The 16093-nt window shown below is 39.5% G+C and overlaps 1 protein-coding gene across 2 annotated transcripts in view; it reads left to right on the forward strand.

Moving 5' to 3' along the window:
* The first annotated feature begins 1024 nt into the window (after window positions 1-1024).
* Window positions 1025-16093, forward strand: part of tnmd (tenomodulin) — a 44322-nt gene continuing 29253 nt past the window's right edge. For both annotated transcript variants that reach the window (XM_031862485.1, XM_031862486.1), the window contains exons 1-2: window positions 1025-1127; window positions 4261-4395. In XM_031862485.1, the coding sequence (XP_031718345.1) occupies window positions 1080-1127; window positions 4261-4395 (183 nt within the window). In that variant the 5' untranslated portion in view covers window positions 1025-1079. The remainder of the gene's footprint in view (window positions 1128-4260; window positions 4396-16093) is intronic.

Below are 16093 nucleotides of genomic sequence, written 5' to 3' on the forward strand. Positions count from 1 at the left end.
AACTGTTAATGGTACTGCACACCAGAGAAGGCTGGTCCAGAGAAGACAGAGGAGGTTGCACCTCCTTTATTTTTGAGTGACAAGAGTTAAAAAGTTATTTGTCTAAATAAATGTTTAAAACATATTTTTTCTCTTTTCTTTGGAAAAATGATTGAAATTCTGATTTAAATGCTTCAACAGCGACACCTGTAGGACAGGCAAAAAAGTGGTGGTGGGGGGCAAAATGTCCTCTCTTGCATCGTTGCCAATCAACAACCAGAAAAAATACCATATTATAGAATCAATTATAACATGCAAAATCTGAACAAGTAGTAAAAAATCCATTTTCCTTAGGCCTATAGAGTCAAAATTCCCTTTCTAAGTCAAGTGATAGCTAGTTGTGTTAGCCAATGCAACAAACTTTTTGGACTTTTTTTCGACATACCATACTTTTTGTTATAAAATACTGGAGGGGATCTATAAAACTTCTGTCCTCAGATTATAGTCCTTGCTTCATTTCTCTTTTACGTATATGAGAACATTTGCAATTTATTTTCATTCTATGAGGTTGGATCTTTCGTTATGCTGCTATTCATTCATCTCAGCTCTTGTTTACTGTAGCCGTTTGTTGCAGAGTGTGCCGACTGACTGACTGGGGAACGAAAGCAGAAAGCAGGTTCTTGAACTGCTTTTGATACTTCAGAAAATATAGATAAAAACATCAGCATCTGTACTATGTGGATACATTTCTTTCTTTTTTCCACATGCAAACTTTGTGACCTCCAAGCAGGAATCTTTTGAATCACTACAATATTTTCATCCAAGTAGAGTATGTAATTTATTCAACAGCTTTGTCTTTCAGTCTGAATTCATGGCTTCCCACCTTTGAAATGGGAGCAGGCAGGCGGGGGAGACATCTGCCTTGCTTTTAATGGGTATCGCAAATGTTTCAGTAATTCCACTCCACCTGAAACTTCCCTCCCCTTCAGCACACTCCCAAATTACAGCACTGGAATGACGCGGGGACTCTTAGCCCTGCAGTACGTTGGTATTTTCCCCAGCAAAGAGGATCGGAAAGATTCCTCCTGTGGGCTTGCATCATGGAGGCCAGCAGTAAATCCAGCAGTCAACAGATTCTGTGGAAAGATGTGAGTCCAATTTTCTTCTTTTTATGTTTGATTGTAATTGCAAAAAAATAAAATGTAAAATAAATTCTAACATTTAGTGTCTTCATGAACACTGCAGCATTTTAGGTCACTACATTTTCAAGAAAGTGAGAGCTCCCTTTAACTTTTACAGCTCAATAAATGATGTGTAAGTGGCAGCAATGGTGGTTTAAAAGTGGGGAGGGGGATCCTGTGGTATTTTAGTGTAAGCTTGAAGTAAAATGTTAGAATTTCTCTTTTTAGAAATCAAAAAGCAGCTGCTGCTTGATCTCTTGCTCAGTGATCTGAGTTTTCTCAGAATAGTAATTTCTCAATCTAATTCCTTTTGGCTTTTCACTTTGGCTTCCTGTCTTTATTTCCACTCTTATATTCGGTCTCACCTGAACCATTGCATTTGCTTTATATCTGGAATATCCTTCCTTCTCACATGCAAGCAGCGTTCAAATATACAAGTTAAGTACCTCCACAGCACAGCTTATCTTTTTATATGTACTGTATATGAAAGAAAAAACGTTTAACATCCATCAAAGAAAAGACAAGTATTCCTAAATACCCATTATGACTACACTGACTACAATGATGATGATGATTAAGAAATCCCCTGTTGCTTCATATTTCAGAATAGTTTTCACAGGAATTTAAACGCTTATATGAGCATACAGTGTGATAAACCACTGCCTCGGCTTGTTGGTTATGTAGGCTACTTCTGTTTTTTTTTCTCTTGAGGAAGTGCCTCCTCCCTGCATGATAACAGCAGGGGGCTCCAGGCACTCTTCCTCACAAAGCCCAAGAGGAATTGACTGGCTGATTCTGAACTCCTAAACCTTTAAACACTAGTTGGCGAGTGCTATGCTCTCAGACTGCTCTCTCTGTCTCCATCCATGCCTTTATTTCTTTCTGTCTGTCTGTCTGTCTGTCTCTCAATCCCACCTTCTTCCTCTGAGTATTCAAGATTCAAAGCACAGGCAGGGAGAGAGGTTTGTCCTCTGGTTAAGTTTCCACTGCTTATGCAACCTGCCACAGGAGAGCAGAGGATTTCAGCCATTATTTTTTTTTCCTTCACTCTAAAAAAATTCACAATAAAAGGAATTTCTGGCCCTCAGCCTGTTGGACTCTGTTTTTCATTATGACTTCGGTTCGTCTCTAAAATGGCAAATAAAGAATGGTAACAATGTTAGAATTCTTTAATTGCAAAGGTTTAGTTTCCGTTTTTAGGGGCTTATCTCGAATAATATGTCCTCTGTCCTTCCCCAAAGACATGCTGCTAATGGATTTACCAATCAGAAATTCAATCCAACAAGCACACAGTATAACTGTATGTCATTATTGCTGTATGCTATTTCCTCACGGAGATCACGCCACCTAAAATAAGTTATAAAAAGGCTATGTGAAATGTATTTTTCAGGACTATTTGGGATAGTTATTTTAACATTATACAATTCAAAATGTCAGAAAAAAACATACACCTATTATTTTAAAATGATTCCTACATATTATTTTAAGACTAACCTGTTAAAGTTCAGTCCAATCTACTGTAACAGCCTCGGCCACAATAGAAAACCAAAGCTGCTTTGTGTCATTTAAAAAAGACACAAAGATAAGCAACACCAATTTTGCTAATTGAAGTTGGTTCCATTTTTTTTAATTTTACATATCTCCTTTTCTGTTGTCCTCTGAGACTTTCAAAAGGGTCCAGTGTGAATGAGAAGCTTTCATTTCTCCCTGCTGGAGCTCCGGGGGAACAAAAACCTGTCTTTATTAATTTGTGGCCTTGAGCCTGGGGAGTTAACTACAGCGGGCAGAGTTTTCATTCGAGGAAAAGTTTAATGAAGGTAACCTTTCTGTGGCACTTGTGGCAGTCTGTCCTTCCCTGCACTTGGCATGGGGATGGTTATATTTTTGTCATTAGTAGCCTCATTGGTGGATACATTTTGCACGACAGACCAATTCAAAATGCATATCTTTGTATTAAATGCAAAACTGAGAAAAAGAAAAGGAAAATAAAAAGGAGGACATATAAATCCAGACTTAAAAATGACAAATTAAAGCAACAGTTGGACATTTTGGGAAATAAGCGTATAAGCTTTCTTGCTGAGAATTAGATTAGAGGATTGATACCACTCTCATATATCTTCGTTAAATAGAGTCATGAAGTGGGAGGGGGGAATATTTCAGGCGTCTCTTGTTCCGAATGTATTGTAAAAGCCCATAGTGATCCCATAGTGATACATGATAGTTGGAGCACTTGTACAGGTTGGATGGACATGAAACTCTCCCAGGTAAATCATCAGTACGTACAACTACATCATAAAATGTATTTTTCTTTGATTGAAAAAAAAAAAACAATATTCAAAAGAACAAACCTACATAGGTACTTACAAACTTTGGGGAAGAAGTCAACTTAAACTCCCACGTTGCAATTCAGCATAATGCCTTTAATCACATATTTTAAAAACGTGTTAAGCTCTCGGCTAATGGGAGAAACCTAAAGATTACGCAATCTTCCGCTTAAATCAATTACATTTTTGGATGAATACTACTGTTGTATGCACAACTGGTTACCATTACAACAATCAATATGATTATCATATTACCCTGGAGAATTCTTGGTTTCTATGATAGCCAAGTCTTACAAAACATAGTGTACTGAAGATATTATTGGAAAAAATAAAGATGAAATGGAAATACAGAGTGGGGGAAAACATTTCCCCCATCAGGAGCTCCTCTCCCTTTGCAACTGTTTTAGTTTAGCATCTGCAAAGCTAAATAATTAACACGTCATATCTTGTTTCTTCAAGCCCTACAAAAGTCAAAGAGTTAAAAACAACAAAATGGGGTTTGACAGGGGATTATGTGAGATAACCAACCACATATTGTTAAACAAAGGAGACATAATGTAGCAGATATGATAACATATAACAGAATGGTATCGATCTAAGTCTTGACAAAAGGGCAAAAAAGCGTATTTCCCAAAATGTTTAATTATTCTAGTTCTATTAACTTAAACATATACTTCTGTGAGGTATGTTGTTATGGTAGTTTGAGCCATTTATACAGCAGACATATACAATGTATATATGCACCATATATAATATTGGACCGATATTGTTTGCAGGTTGAGATGGAAAAAGAGAAGAAGACCAAGTACCATGCTTACCAGCGAGTGGCTCTGATTCTGGCTCTGGTCTTCCTTGTTTTGGCTCTCTGTGTTTTCAGCCTGAGATATGTGTGGAGCCCCAGTCTGGGGAAGGTAAGACTAACTATCACCTAATTGTTTTCTAGTCATCAGCCTTATTTCCACTGTCTGTTGTAAGTGTGTTCCTCGGATGAAAGCCACATCAGCAGATCATACAGGTTCTCTCAAAGAAAAAACAAATTACACGAGTAAGGAAATGGACAGTCACACAAAGAGCCAAAGGCAGTCTCTGAAGTCTATTGTATTCTGCTAGATTAAAAGATGTGTGGGCTATGGAAAAGACAGCCGTGTTTTGCTCTGCTCGTGTTTTGGCTGTCAGATCTGTAATTTCATGAATTCTTGTACCAAACCACAAACCGCGTTTTACTGCTGCAAATGTTGGCCTGTGGCATTCATCTACTTTCTGCTCACATTGTAAACATCTTCTCACAATGACTGATCCTGATAACTCAAAGCTGACCTTAATTGCTGTTGACCAGAGTGGCTGCCGCAGGACTGGAACCTCTTGGCAATGTAATTGGGATAAACACTTGTCCTGGACATTGATCTCGTGAAATCCAATTCAATCGCACTTGATGGAGAACGTTTTCGCTTGGCTCCTTTCCCCTGATTTACCCAAGGGGCCCAAAAAAAAGCTAATTTACACAAGCCAGGGGGAAAAAGGCATCAATAATTTCACAACCAGATATTGGAAGCTCTATAAGTTCCAAATGAGAGAAAATTAAGACTACGGAATGATGGGTAAAATTGAACACGTACCGTATATTTCAAACCTGAATGCATAATTCTGCTTTGTGTGTACTGTTCATGCCATGAGGTGAACAGAGGGAAATGTACTGCACAGGATGTCCCTTTGTGTTATACCAACATCTTTGTAATGCCTCTAACAAGTATTAATTCAAAAACCCTCTGCCACCATTCTGCTTCCATTAAGATACACATTTCAAGTACTGACAGTCTCTTCTACACTCAGGTTAACCAAGGTTCATCTGCACTTCCTGTGTAGCCGGTATTGTCCATGTTCTCTCCTTTCAACATAGATATGAATCACCTTTGAGGCATATCCTTTGTCCTTGCTAAATATTTCATGCCGGAGGTAGAGCAGTCATTATTTCTATTTTAATAAGCTGTGATCATTCTCACGTGGTACAAAATATGTTGATGGCAGAGGTTGCCCAGGTGATGAATATCAAACCTGCAGACCCTGGGTTATGCTTTAATGGGGTCTTGAGGGGGAGGCTAATTCTCTGGCCTCCCCATCAGCGAGTGAGATGGAGCCACTTCAAAGGAGAATCACCTGTCTGTCAGATGAGAAGGAAGCTCCCTCACACACAGCAGGACAGTAAAAGTCAACAATGTATCCTGAGAAAAGCTTTCTGGAGACAACTCCGAAGGCAAAGAGATGGATTGATGGATTCGCTCTCCTGCATCAACGTGGCAGCTTGTTTGGTAAACTGGTATTGGGTGCAATGCAGCAGGACACTTTACTAACTATAGCTAATCCTGAGCAGCATCTGGCAAAATGTATAGAGTCTGGCCAGCAGAGCAAAATCATTTATTTTAGGAAGCAGTTGAGTGGAGGTTGTTTTTTTATTTGAGCACAAAGATGAGCATTCTGGTGATAACTCAAATTCAAAATGAATTAAAATAAAGTGCTTCACTTAGAGTCCTTGAACATACGGAATATATTAGGATTAATACAACAAGGACATACAGAGTCATACATATGTAACCATGGTTATAATGATTATAATTACTCTGCCCAGCTCTAGGCTGCCCAGAAACATGCTCAAATCAAGATTTACCATGTATGCATGTTCCTTATAAAACATGATGTATCATATAGAGTCCAACTCCCCTAGTTGACTTAAGTACTTTTTAAAACTGCACAAATCAATATTTCTATCTATATGAACAATGCGTCAAATGAGTATGCGTAGTGGGAAGTCATTTGTAGTGACAAACACACTGAAAATATCCAATTCTACAACAGAGCAATTTTTACTGTCTTTCAGCTCATTGGTTTGGTTTTACGGTGCACAACTTTACCGTTTTGGCTCTCAAAAGCATCGTTTCCAGCTGCAGCAGACAGCTGTTTTCATTAAAAAGCTCTGATAAACTCACTGTACACTATCTGCTGATCACTAAGAGGCTGACAGACGAAGTTAGCTGGTGAAGATTTTGGTACATTTAGCAGCCAAAGAGCTCGGTATTTCCCTGAGGAGTTGTTGTAGACAGAAGCAGAGCTACAAAGGAGAGTGCATATGGGACTGACATTCGCAGGTGGACAGAAATGCATCTCCAAATGAATGTTAAATTGCCATCGAAACCTAATAAGATGATAATCTTTTGCTGTTTCTACAGCCTGTTTTCCAGAATTTGAATTCATGTCGGTTTAAGACACATATGGTATATTTAAGGTGGAGAGGTTGTGTCTCCCCTCAAAGAGCCTTGGTTACATATGTAACATGTGTTAATGCACCATCACTATTATAGTACAAAAGTGAATTGTCAATTAGTCAGTTAATGAAAACTTGTACTCTTGCTTTCCTAAACTCCTAATACGGAGAAAACAAAATAGCGTGTTGTGTTAATTACCACATTTTAGAGTGAGCACACAACTGGGGTGTGATAATCATTGCAAAAGAAAAGAGTGTGTAGGAACAGATTCACAAGTGAAAAACAAGTTTATAGAGAAAGTACCTCATGTGGTCCCTGCTCAGTTTGAAATCTGCTCTTCCTCCAGCTGTTTTGACAGATTCTGAACATTATGAACCTGAGACTGTGAAGTGCAAACATCCTTTTCACAGTTCAAAAACGAAAGAGGCACTGGAGCACACTATGAAGTACTCAGTGTTACTTAAAAAGGTGGTGTTGATCAGTTTGCCGCTTTACTTCCAAGACTTTGTGTGAAGGATCGAAACCGGCAAATCTGAGAATTAACAGCTTTGGAGATAAGCAGAGGAAACCCTAATGCTGACTTAGATTTAATTACAAAAAACATTGATTACAAAATGTATTCTGCTGCTAAAAATCAGTTCTTGCGCGCTCTCAAAACGCGAATTGCATATTGACGAATGCTTAAATTACTTTTGTGCCCAGTCAACAGTTTAACTCATGTACTTGCACTAAACAATTACTACTAGCCATCACTCAAAGAAAAGAAACACACAAATTGCATATCACACATTACATAGAGCTTTGAGCTCAGCATTTCTAATTAAAAGTTGAAACCGCAGCACGACTGCAGCCACGAATGCCTTCTCACAGTTTACAGAAGCAACGTGACCTCATGCACCCACCTTTTTTACAAATAACCACGGAAAGGTAATTTGCTCTGTGCATTGTATTTCAATATGACACGATAACCGCTTGGGATCTTCTTTTAATTACCTGAAAACATATGTTGTTACACAGGCCTGGGGAAGATAGTTTGCCATCACTTTCTCTGCCGGTGTATGTGTGTATGTGTGTGTGAGTGAGGGCGTGGTTGTGCTTGGGTGGGTGTGCATTGTGTGTTCCAGTGTGTAGATTAGGTGCCTCTGCATTCTCTTTTGGCTTACGGCAAATTTCTGTTTACTATGTGCTCGTTATTGTTCTGGGCCACAAGTCTCACTGGGGGATTTTGCCTCCTTGTAAATTAATCCTCTGTTATTACCAGTTTACTTCAGCAACTCCGTGAAAATGGAATCTGGCTGGTGAATCCAAGAGAAAAGTGAGAATAGTTTGCCTTGAAGAAATTACTTTTAAAAATCGTAAAGAATAACATCTAGATGTTGGAGCCTGCTGTGTGTGTGTCTGTAGTGCACAGAATCCAAAATCTAAATGTTCATATTATTAGATTTGACATATTCGGTGCCATTATTAATTCATGAACCACTTTGAGCGAGATTATCTGCAAACCAGCAGCCAGGCAACAGAGTAAATGTGAACCTGTCAACATTGTAAACCATTTTTTTCCCCTGTGGAATATTGAAGAGCTCACAGGTGTTGTTGGTCTGTTTGGCAAAACTGCCTGTGAAATACATGAATGTCAGACCTGAGGAAAGTGCTCCATTATTCAAGCTGGAATTGCATTGCTCACCTTGATGCCTTTCCCTCTCCGGGCCCAAGGTAGCTGCTGAGTTGTCGCTCCTGATGGCCTCTTAAATGCCTCACTGTCAGGACCGGCTTCTTTAATGAACACTGCTGCGCCTGCTGCTTTCCGCTGGTCACAGGTGTATGGCTTTTCAAGGCCGAGCGCCCCTTTGTTTGTTTATTGCTAGTAGGCTGTGTATACCCAACTGTCCCCTCAGTGTCCAGATGTCAACATGCAACAGGGGTGAGAGACACAAGATTTGATCATGATATGATTCCATTGTCCTTTTTTTTCTTACTTTGTCTCCAAGAACCAAACAAGACAGTGCTGACTTCTCCTTACACTGTTTGTTTACTCAGACCCGTGTAGAGGAATTATTATTCTGGGGAGGCAATAGGGCTCATCTAAACAGCTGGTTTAGCAAGAACTTTTTTTGGGGGGGCCTGCCCCTCAGTCTGTTATCTTTTCTGATTTTACACATCAGGCCTATTCATTCATTAGCAGGCCAGTGTTCACTGGTGTTTCTCCCTGGCTGTTAAATTAGGCCACTATGAGTTCCCTCCTAAATAGATGTATTATGCCATCGACTCGGGGAGCAGTCAGGAGGGAGGGAGGGGATGCAGATGGGGAAGAACAAAAGACAGTTGTTTTAAAATGTTGCCAGTGGAGTGCCTGAGGTAGGAAGGCTTCATGGCGGTTGTGGCACATTGCCTTCTTCTGGGACGGTGACTGCTGCAGAGAGCGTGACAGCACTGCAAAGCCCTACGGGAGTTATTTATTGTTCCATACAGCACTTTAGTGCATCTGTGATTCTCTTTTTAGAAGCCAGAATAATGTGGGTGTAGAAAAGATCAGCATCTTAATTGCCTGTACTTAATTTTGCCAATCCACCAGCAGCTCATGTGCAGCATGTTGTATGTACAGTGTGGTGGGTAAACAGACACAAATGCTTGCCTTTTTTCATTTGTCTTTCCTCTCTCTTCTCTCACCATTGTGACTGCCAAGAAGACTCCTCTGCTCTGTTGTACAATTTAGAATGTGATTGAGCTTTCACATCCACTTTCACTCGCCCAGTAAGTCTGCACCGCTTATAGCCTCAGTGTGCATTCACTGCCGCAATGCTGAGGCAGAGAAGTGAAGAGCAGACTGGAAATACTCTGTTCATCTGTACCCTCTCAATGTATTTGAAGTTATACATCAGATATTTTGTTATTATGTCGGTATACAGTATACTCTGGTGGATCAAAAAAATCTGTTATGTCAGAGGGCTTGGTTATATACCAGCCACCATTTAATGGGTTGCATTGACTTTTTGCGAGTTTGCGCCGTTAGTCACCTTGCTCAATATGTAAGGAGAGGAGAGGCATCTACATCATCCCTTCAGGTTTGTCTGGTGCTCAGTCTAACACTTCATGTTGAATAACCTTAGCTGATTAGTCTTTTTTTATGCAAGAACCTTTGAACTTGTAACAGCTCTAAAAGTTGGAATGTTAGCTAATTATAATGACAGCATCCAAACCTGCTAGGCTTATTAGACCTCTTTTTTTGGTGAAATAAACAAACAGCAAAAAGAATAACACACTTTTAGAGCGAGATCTATCATCCAGTGAAACTTCAAGTGTTTACTCAGGAAATGAGCAAAGTAAGCCAGACAGCTTAGTTTTTAGAGCTATAATGAACCTCATTAATGATGATGTATTCATTCCAGATGTTAGGAATCCATAAGTCAAGGAATGAAAAATGATTAGCTAACATACTGGATAATGCAGCAAGTGGGCTGACCTACTGAGACGTACTGATGGTATCACTTCAATTTCTCGTGACAGTTTGAAAAAGGAAAAATAAAGGATGTGTCACTATCAGAGGGCTCTATAATAGGACTTTAATATTTTAAAGTTTTCTTGTGAAGACATACATGAATGTAAAGTTATTTTTGTTATTGTGCTGGTAAACTCTACAGGGCACCTTATGTAAGTAATTCACAATTGCAAACGATAAATTGTTAAGGCAAAGTTAGAAAGGCTGTAAAGATTCAGAGTAGCTAGACTTATTCAAAGCAAAACAACATGTTAAGTATAAGTTGGACAGATCATTGACCGCGAAGAATGGAAAAAATGGTGATGCTCATAAAGCAAAAATGTCAATATTTTCAAGACCGGCCCCGCGTACGTGCAAGGGACGAGCAAACAAGGCACAAGAGGCCGTCACAGTATAGGAAGGTGGTCTTTTTTTCTAAAAACTTCTCCATTATGGCATAGAGGAATTGTTCATTCATACAGAAACTAATAAGAACCATGCATAAAATATCAAAGCAATGAAATATCTATTAATAAAGAAATTAAAAACTATTATACAGTTTACTTATCCAGTGATTCATGTAATGCACTTTTAGAGGTGTAAACTGGTAAAGACACACACATACCTTGTGTTAGGATGTTAAAACTCCAGTCCTGGTGTAAAAATGTATTTCTCAGTAAGAATTAATTTTGATATTAATATGTGGTGTACGACAGCATCGTTGTTAATTAAATCCTGCAACATTTCACCCAGGCTATTATTTGTTCCCACCAGACAGCTAATGAGCCCCACATTATCTCAGCGAGAGACAAAAGCCCAGAGGACACACTGTACTCTAAGGAGGCTGAGACCCCTTGTGTAACTGGTTAGAAGAAAGCTGCGCTTCAGCGCTCACAGTGAGCAGAAAAATCAAAAACAACCATCATCATCCTCCTATATTTAACACAAATTTAACCTTTCCATTTCATCCATTCACATTGTAGCTACTAAGGCAGGTCAGTGGGTCAGTCCCGCCGCCACCATGGATACCAGGAAAAGGATCTTGACAAGCTTTATCACCGACAGATGACAATGTGAAGTACATTTTCTGGGCAAATGAGACACAGCAGCCGAGCAGCAGCTGTCATCCATCATACTTGTGATGAGTGCTGGATAACTACACATCCACCACACTGTATGAAAAGGAAAAATCCCTATACTTTGTACATTCAGATGCTTCAAAATATGAGGCATTTTAAACATGAAGTGACTCTTTAGGAATCTATCGACATCAAAAAATCATGACCACATACTGTGTGTCAAACACAGAGACACAAAGGAGAACAAGTTGAACTATCATGTACATTAGTGTCAATACTGCTAATGAGCATGGAACATTAGTAGCACTGACTCATCGTTTCTGTAATGTATGGCGTTTAAACAGTCCAAGTATTTGCAAACAAAGTTACGTAACTCTTAAAACCCAATGCAAAAATAAATGCAGATTGATTTGCATCTGTAAATCTCTCTCTGTAAGTCTTTATCACCTGTTGACAACAAAATGTTGACAACAAAACATTTAAATGGCAAAAAGCCAAAATTCCCACCTCTGGATTCAAAACCGTAGTCGCCAAACCAATGGGTGACGTCACTGTGACTAAGTTGACTTATATACAGTCTATGGAAAATACTGTTTTGATGCGTAAAAGCTATGTAACCGAATCACTGAATCAGTAACATAGAGTGCTGACAACACAAACGCAATTATATTGCTCCATTAGTCAAAAAACCTGTCTTAGAAATGATGTGTATATATAACAATAAATCTATTAGGGAAACGTAGATCTTATGTAGTCAAAGGTCCACCCTACATCCACCTCATACAGACAAATACAGTAAATCTCATGGTAGTTAAGTTGTCAACTCTAATCTTTGCAAAAAAGGACTTAATTAGTCTCTAAGTAGATCAATAAGTCTCTTCAGTTTCCAACTGGTTAGTGTCCTCAACTGGACACTAACTGGTTGTTAATGGAAGTGACATTGGCTAATCAGCGAGGAGGGTGTTAAATGTGTAAACTAAAAAACCTTTTGGCCTCACATGACATTGAGAGAAAACCTGCTCATTTACCTCATTCTGAGAGAAGAAGAAAAGACCTATTGTCAGCTCCCTCTCTTAATGTTTTACTCCTAACCAGTGGCAGAAATACATTAATTAGCTCCTTCAAAGTGCTTCATTTGTATGTCTTTCATTAGTGGCTGACCGTGGTGGACCATGTAGGTTTCCTAATAACTGAAAAACAGAGTCAAATTGTTTTAATAGCATGAGACAATGTTCAGCTGTAAAGACGGCCCCAGACCATTGGGAGCATAATGTGTTGTATTCTCCCATTGGGTCTTGAAAGTATTTTTCAGTGTTATTAAAAGAGCAGCACTGACATGCAACCCACACAGGGGCTATGGCAACAGACCAAGAGCTTCTCATCAGTACCAATAGTCCCAGTGTGATAGCCCAGTGTCTCTGCATTGGACTATCACTCCCTCTTTTATTGTGTCTTCAAGGCGTAATGGCGTAAACAATGTTTGAACAATTATGAGCCAGTATGTCTTCCAGAAGCTCTGTTAGGAATTGTTCTAAAGGTCTACCTTGTTACTGGCATCGCTGGCTCGTTCTACATGTTGTCAGGCACAGACAAAGTAGTGGCGGGATATCATGTGTGTTATGATAAAAGAAGAGAGGTGCTTGCGCTCTTGTTGTAGCGATTCGGACTTTGATCATCACAACTAAACCGTGAAAGTCTGCAGAAGCAGCCGTTATTGTTATTTGTAGCTGAAACGGCGTCTTGGCATTTTTGCAGTAAGCTGAACGTAGACCGGCTTTTATTGCTTTCCATGCACATTTCTTTTTGTATATCTTGGCACGCAGATAATGCACTTCACACACTGCTGATAAATAGCAAGGCAACTATCTATTGTCATCTGTTGGTAAATTGCCAGGGAATTTAAAATGTGTCACATTCCCAATATTGAGTAAACCCGAGCAAATGGAAAGCATTTTTGCCCTTTTGAACCATCAGAAGTTCAGCCTACATTGACTTTTTACAAAATGCTTCTTGGACTTTTTTTTCCTTTAGTGGTTTCAAAACTTTCCGATTGCGGTGAATGCCATTCATCTGCCCAAATTTCGCCTTGCGTCTAAATGCTCCAAATTGCAGCCTTAAAGCTAACACAAGCTGTTTCTTAAATGCCACTCAGCTGCTGGATCCCAGAGTGTGCTCTTGTTGATTTATTAGGAGGTGGAGTGGCTGAAAACCAGCAGAGCGACAAGGAGACGGATCCACTGGAGGTCATTCACCTTGTGACTGGCTGCCTCATACTTCAGTGGCTTGTAGTTACTGCTTGCAGTCCGTTGTTGAAGTCTGTGAGATAACAATAAGCAACAGGATTCATTCGGCTGTCCTGATAAGCAGCAGAGTGTTCTTCAGCTCGGCACAGGGTTATAGGCAGGGAAAGGCACAAAGGGAAGATACAACATGGGACAATATGATGACAGGAAGAAAGACACAGTCAAAGCCCAGGCCTTTGTGTAGTTTAACTTCTATTAATTGTCTTTACTACTTTCAACTGGTTGTTGATACTGTGGAAACTCTCATGTTGGCTTGTGGTATTTGAGGGATGTTGCATCATTTGTTGAGCCCTAAAAAGGTGGTTTCACACCATCTCTAAAGGCCTTGTGAAATCCCTCTGTTCTCTCTTACAGTTGGCAGGTGAAGATAAAGAAAATATATACTCCTGGCCATTTTGGAGGCCATTTTTTCAACATGTTATTGAGGTGAAGTAAAAAGCCACTATTTCCTCTTTCTTGTTTATCTAGGGTTTGGCTGGCTAAATCTTGTTAAGTACAAGGTAGACAGATCTTTGACGGTGCACAAAATGTTGGAAGCAGATCAAACATTGGTTAAATGTATGTTAGCAGCTTTTCATTTTCATCCAAGGTTGATGTCATATTTGCTTGAGCGCATAAGTTTGTGCCTTGTAAAGTTATAGCTGCAAAAAACAACAAAAAAAAGATAAAAAGAAAGGAAAATATTTACTTTTTAAGCAAAAAGTCTGGGGAAAAATCCTATTCCCCGAGCTGCTGTATAAAGAAAATACAACCCTTTGTTGTTTTCGCTTTGATTTTTATTGAGATAATAGAAACAAACGCATCGAACAACAATATGTCCCAGTCCGTGAGTTTGTTTCACAATAGTGTGTTGACCAAAAGTACTGAATAGCTCCCGAAGTTCCCCCTGCAGTCCTCCCTCCTGAATGCAGCTCTATTATAGGCACAGTAGCACGTATCAAGGTGATTTATTGCCAGAGAGAGCTCAAGTGTTTAAAATGACTGCTGTGATTAGTCATATATGCTTCAGAGCTGAAAAAGGGGTGCACAGTGCTCCTGTAAATTAACAGCAGCTGCAAACTGTAGTCGACCAAAGCAAGGTGGTCAAACGCGGTAAGCGGCAGAGTCGCCGAGGGACAGGGAGAGAAAGTGGGTCATTACATCCCTTTCAGCTACGAGTAGGCTGACAGAAGAGAAAGGTAGGCTACGTTAGAGATTCAGAGGCTCAGGGATGAATCGATTACCGCGATGGAAAATAAAACAGAGGTATGATAGTCTGAGAGTTCTGCCAAAATTCCACTTGAGTTACTGCACAAATATGCTCCATAGATTCCCACAGCCTCAGATATCTCCACGCTCCATTATTCAGACAGAAAGGTGGTCTTGGAACAACTTTTTCGTTTGAGTAACTGTTTTTTTCCTATTTCTTTCTTCTACTTTTTTTACCTGTAAACAAGATGCAGAAAACACGTTTACGCTGAACCTCTAGCTTACCATTGAACCAACAGAGAGGAACCAAGCAATGATTTTTAGGGTTTCTGGTATTTATCTGAGGCTCTTTAAAGGGACAGTTGGAGAAATACTAGCTGTTTTCCACTGCTTCCAGGCTAAGCTAATCGTCTTCTAGATTAATATTTAACATACAGAGAGTATAGATCTACGATACATCGATATCATCCAACTGTCTGCAAGAAAGCAAATAGGTGTATTTCCCAAAATGTTGCGTTGTATCTTTTAAATCTTGGGAGAAGTGACCGTCTACATAACCTGCTGTATTTCTGTAAATAACTCAAATAGAAGAGTTCGTATGTCTCAGTGATTCACGGCCATTTGCGCTACCCGACACCTATCTGATACCAATCTGATTAAGGGCAGAATACTCAAACCCATTACCTCACGAGGCTCAAGCATTTTCACCTCCACTATGTCTATATAAACAGCTTTTTTTGGAGGGATGGTTGTTGATAGACTTACAGTAATATGGTTTCCAGTCTGCTACACATTAAGGGGAAAATCCACTCTCGGATACTCTTACACTGTTAAGTATCATCAGTTTGTGATGTTTAATGCACTTCAGGAGTGGGTTTTTGTGATGAAATGTCATAATTCCCTTTTTGGCAAATGCACTCTCTTTTAAAGTGTGGCTGCATTACGTTGTGGTCCATTGAGATTTCTTTCAGTCTGGATTTAGTCTTCTACAGTGGATTGTGTGTTTATTGAACGTCAGTGCAAAATAGTGGGCTTAAAAGAAGCTTTTGCCCTTTGCTCCTGTAAGACTGGCTCCAAAATCTGATCTTTATCACTGATGTTTTAGGTGTTTAAACTCCACTGTAGCTCCGCCACAAATATCTGCGTTGCATCGTACAGTCCATGTGTTTAGCAAGTTGTCTGCTGAAATTAGAAAAATAAACCATCAAGCAACAAAATTGGCTCAGAAGGAAGGTACATGCGAGGTACATGGCCAGCAGCTGTTTGTTTAACAGTGTTAATGTGCTTTAGGAAGATGGCTCCATTAA

Source organism: Anarrhichthys ocellatus, unplaced genomic scaffold (assembly GCF_004355925.1).
Source record: "Anarrhichthys ocellatus isolate YVR2014 unplaced genomic scaffold, GSC_Weel_1.0 scaffold27, whole genome shotgun sequence".
Classification (NCBI taxonomy): domain Eukaryota; kingdom Metazoa; phylum Chordata; class Actinopteri; order Perciformes; family Anarhichadidae; genus Anarrhichthys; species Anarrhichthys ocellatus.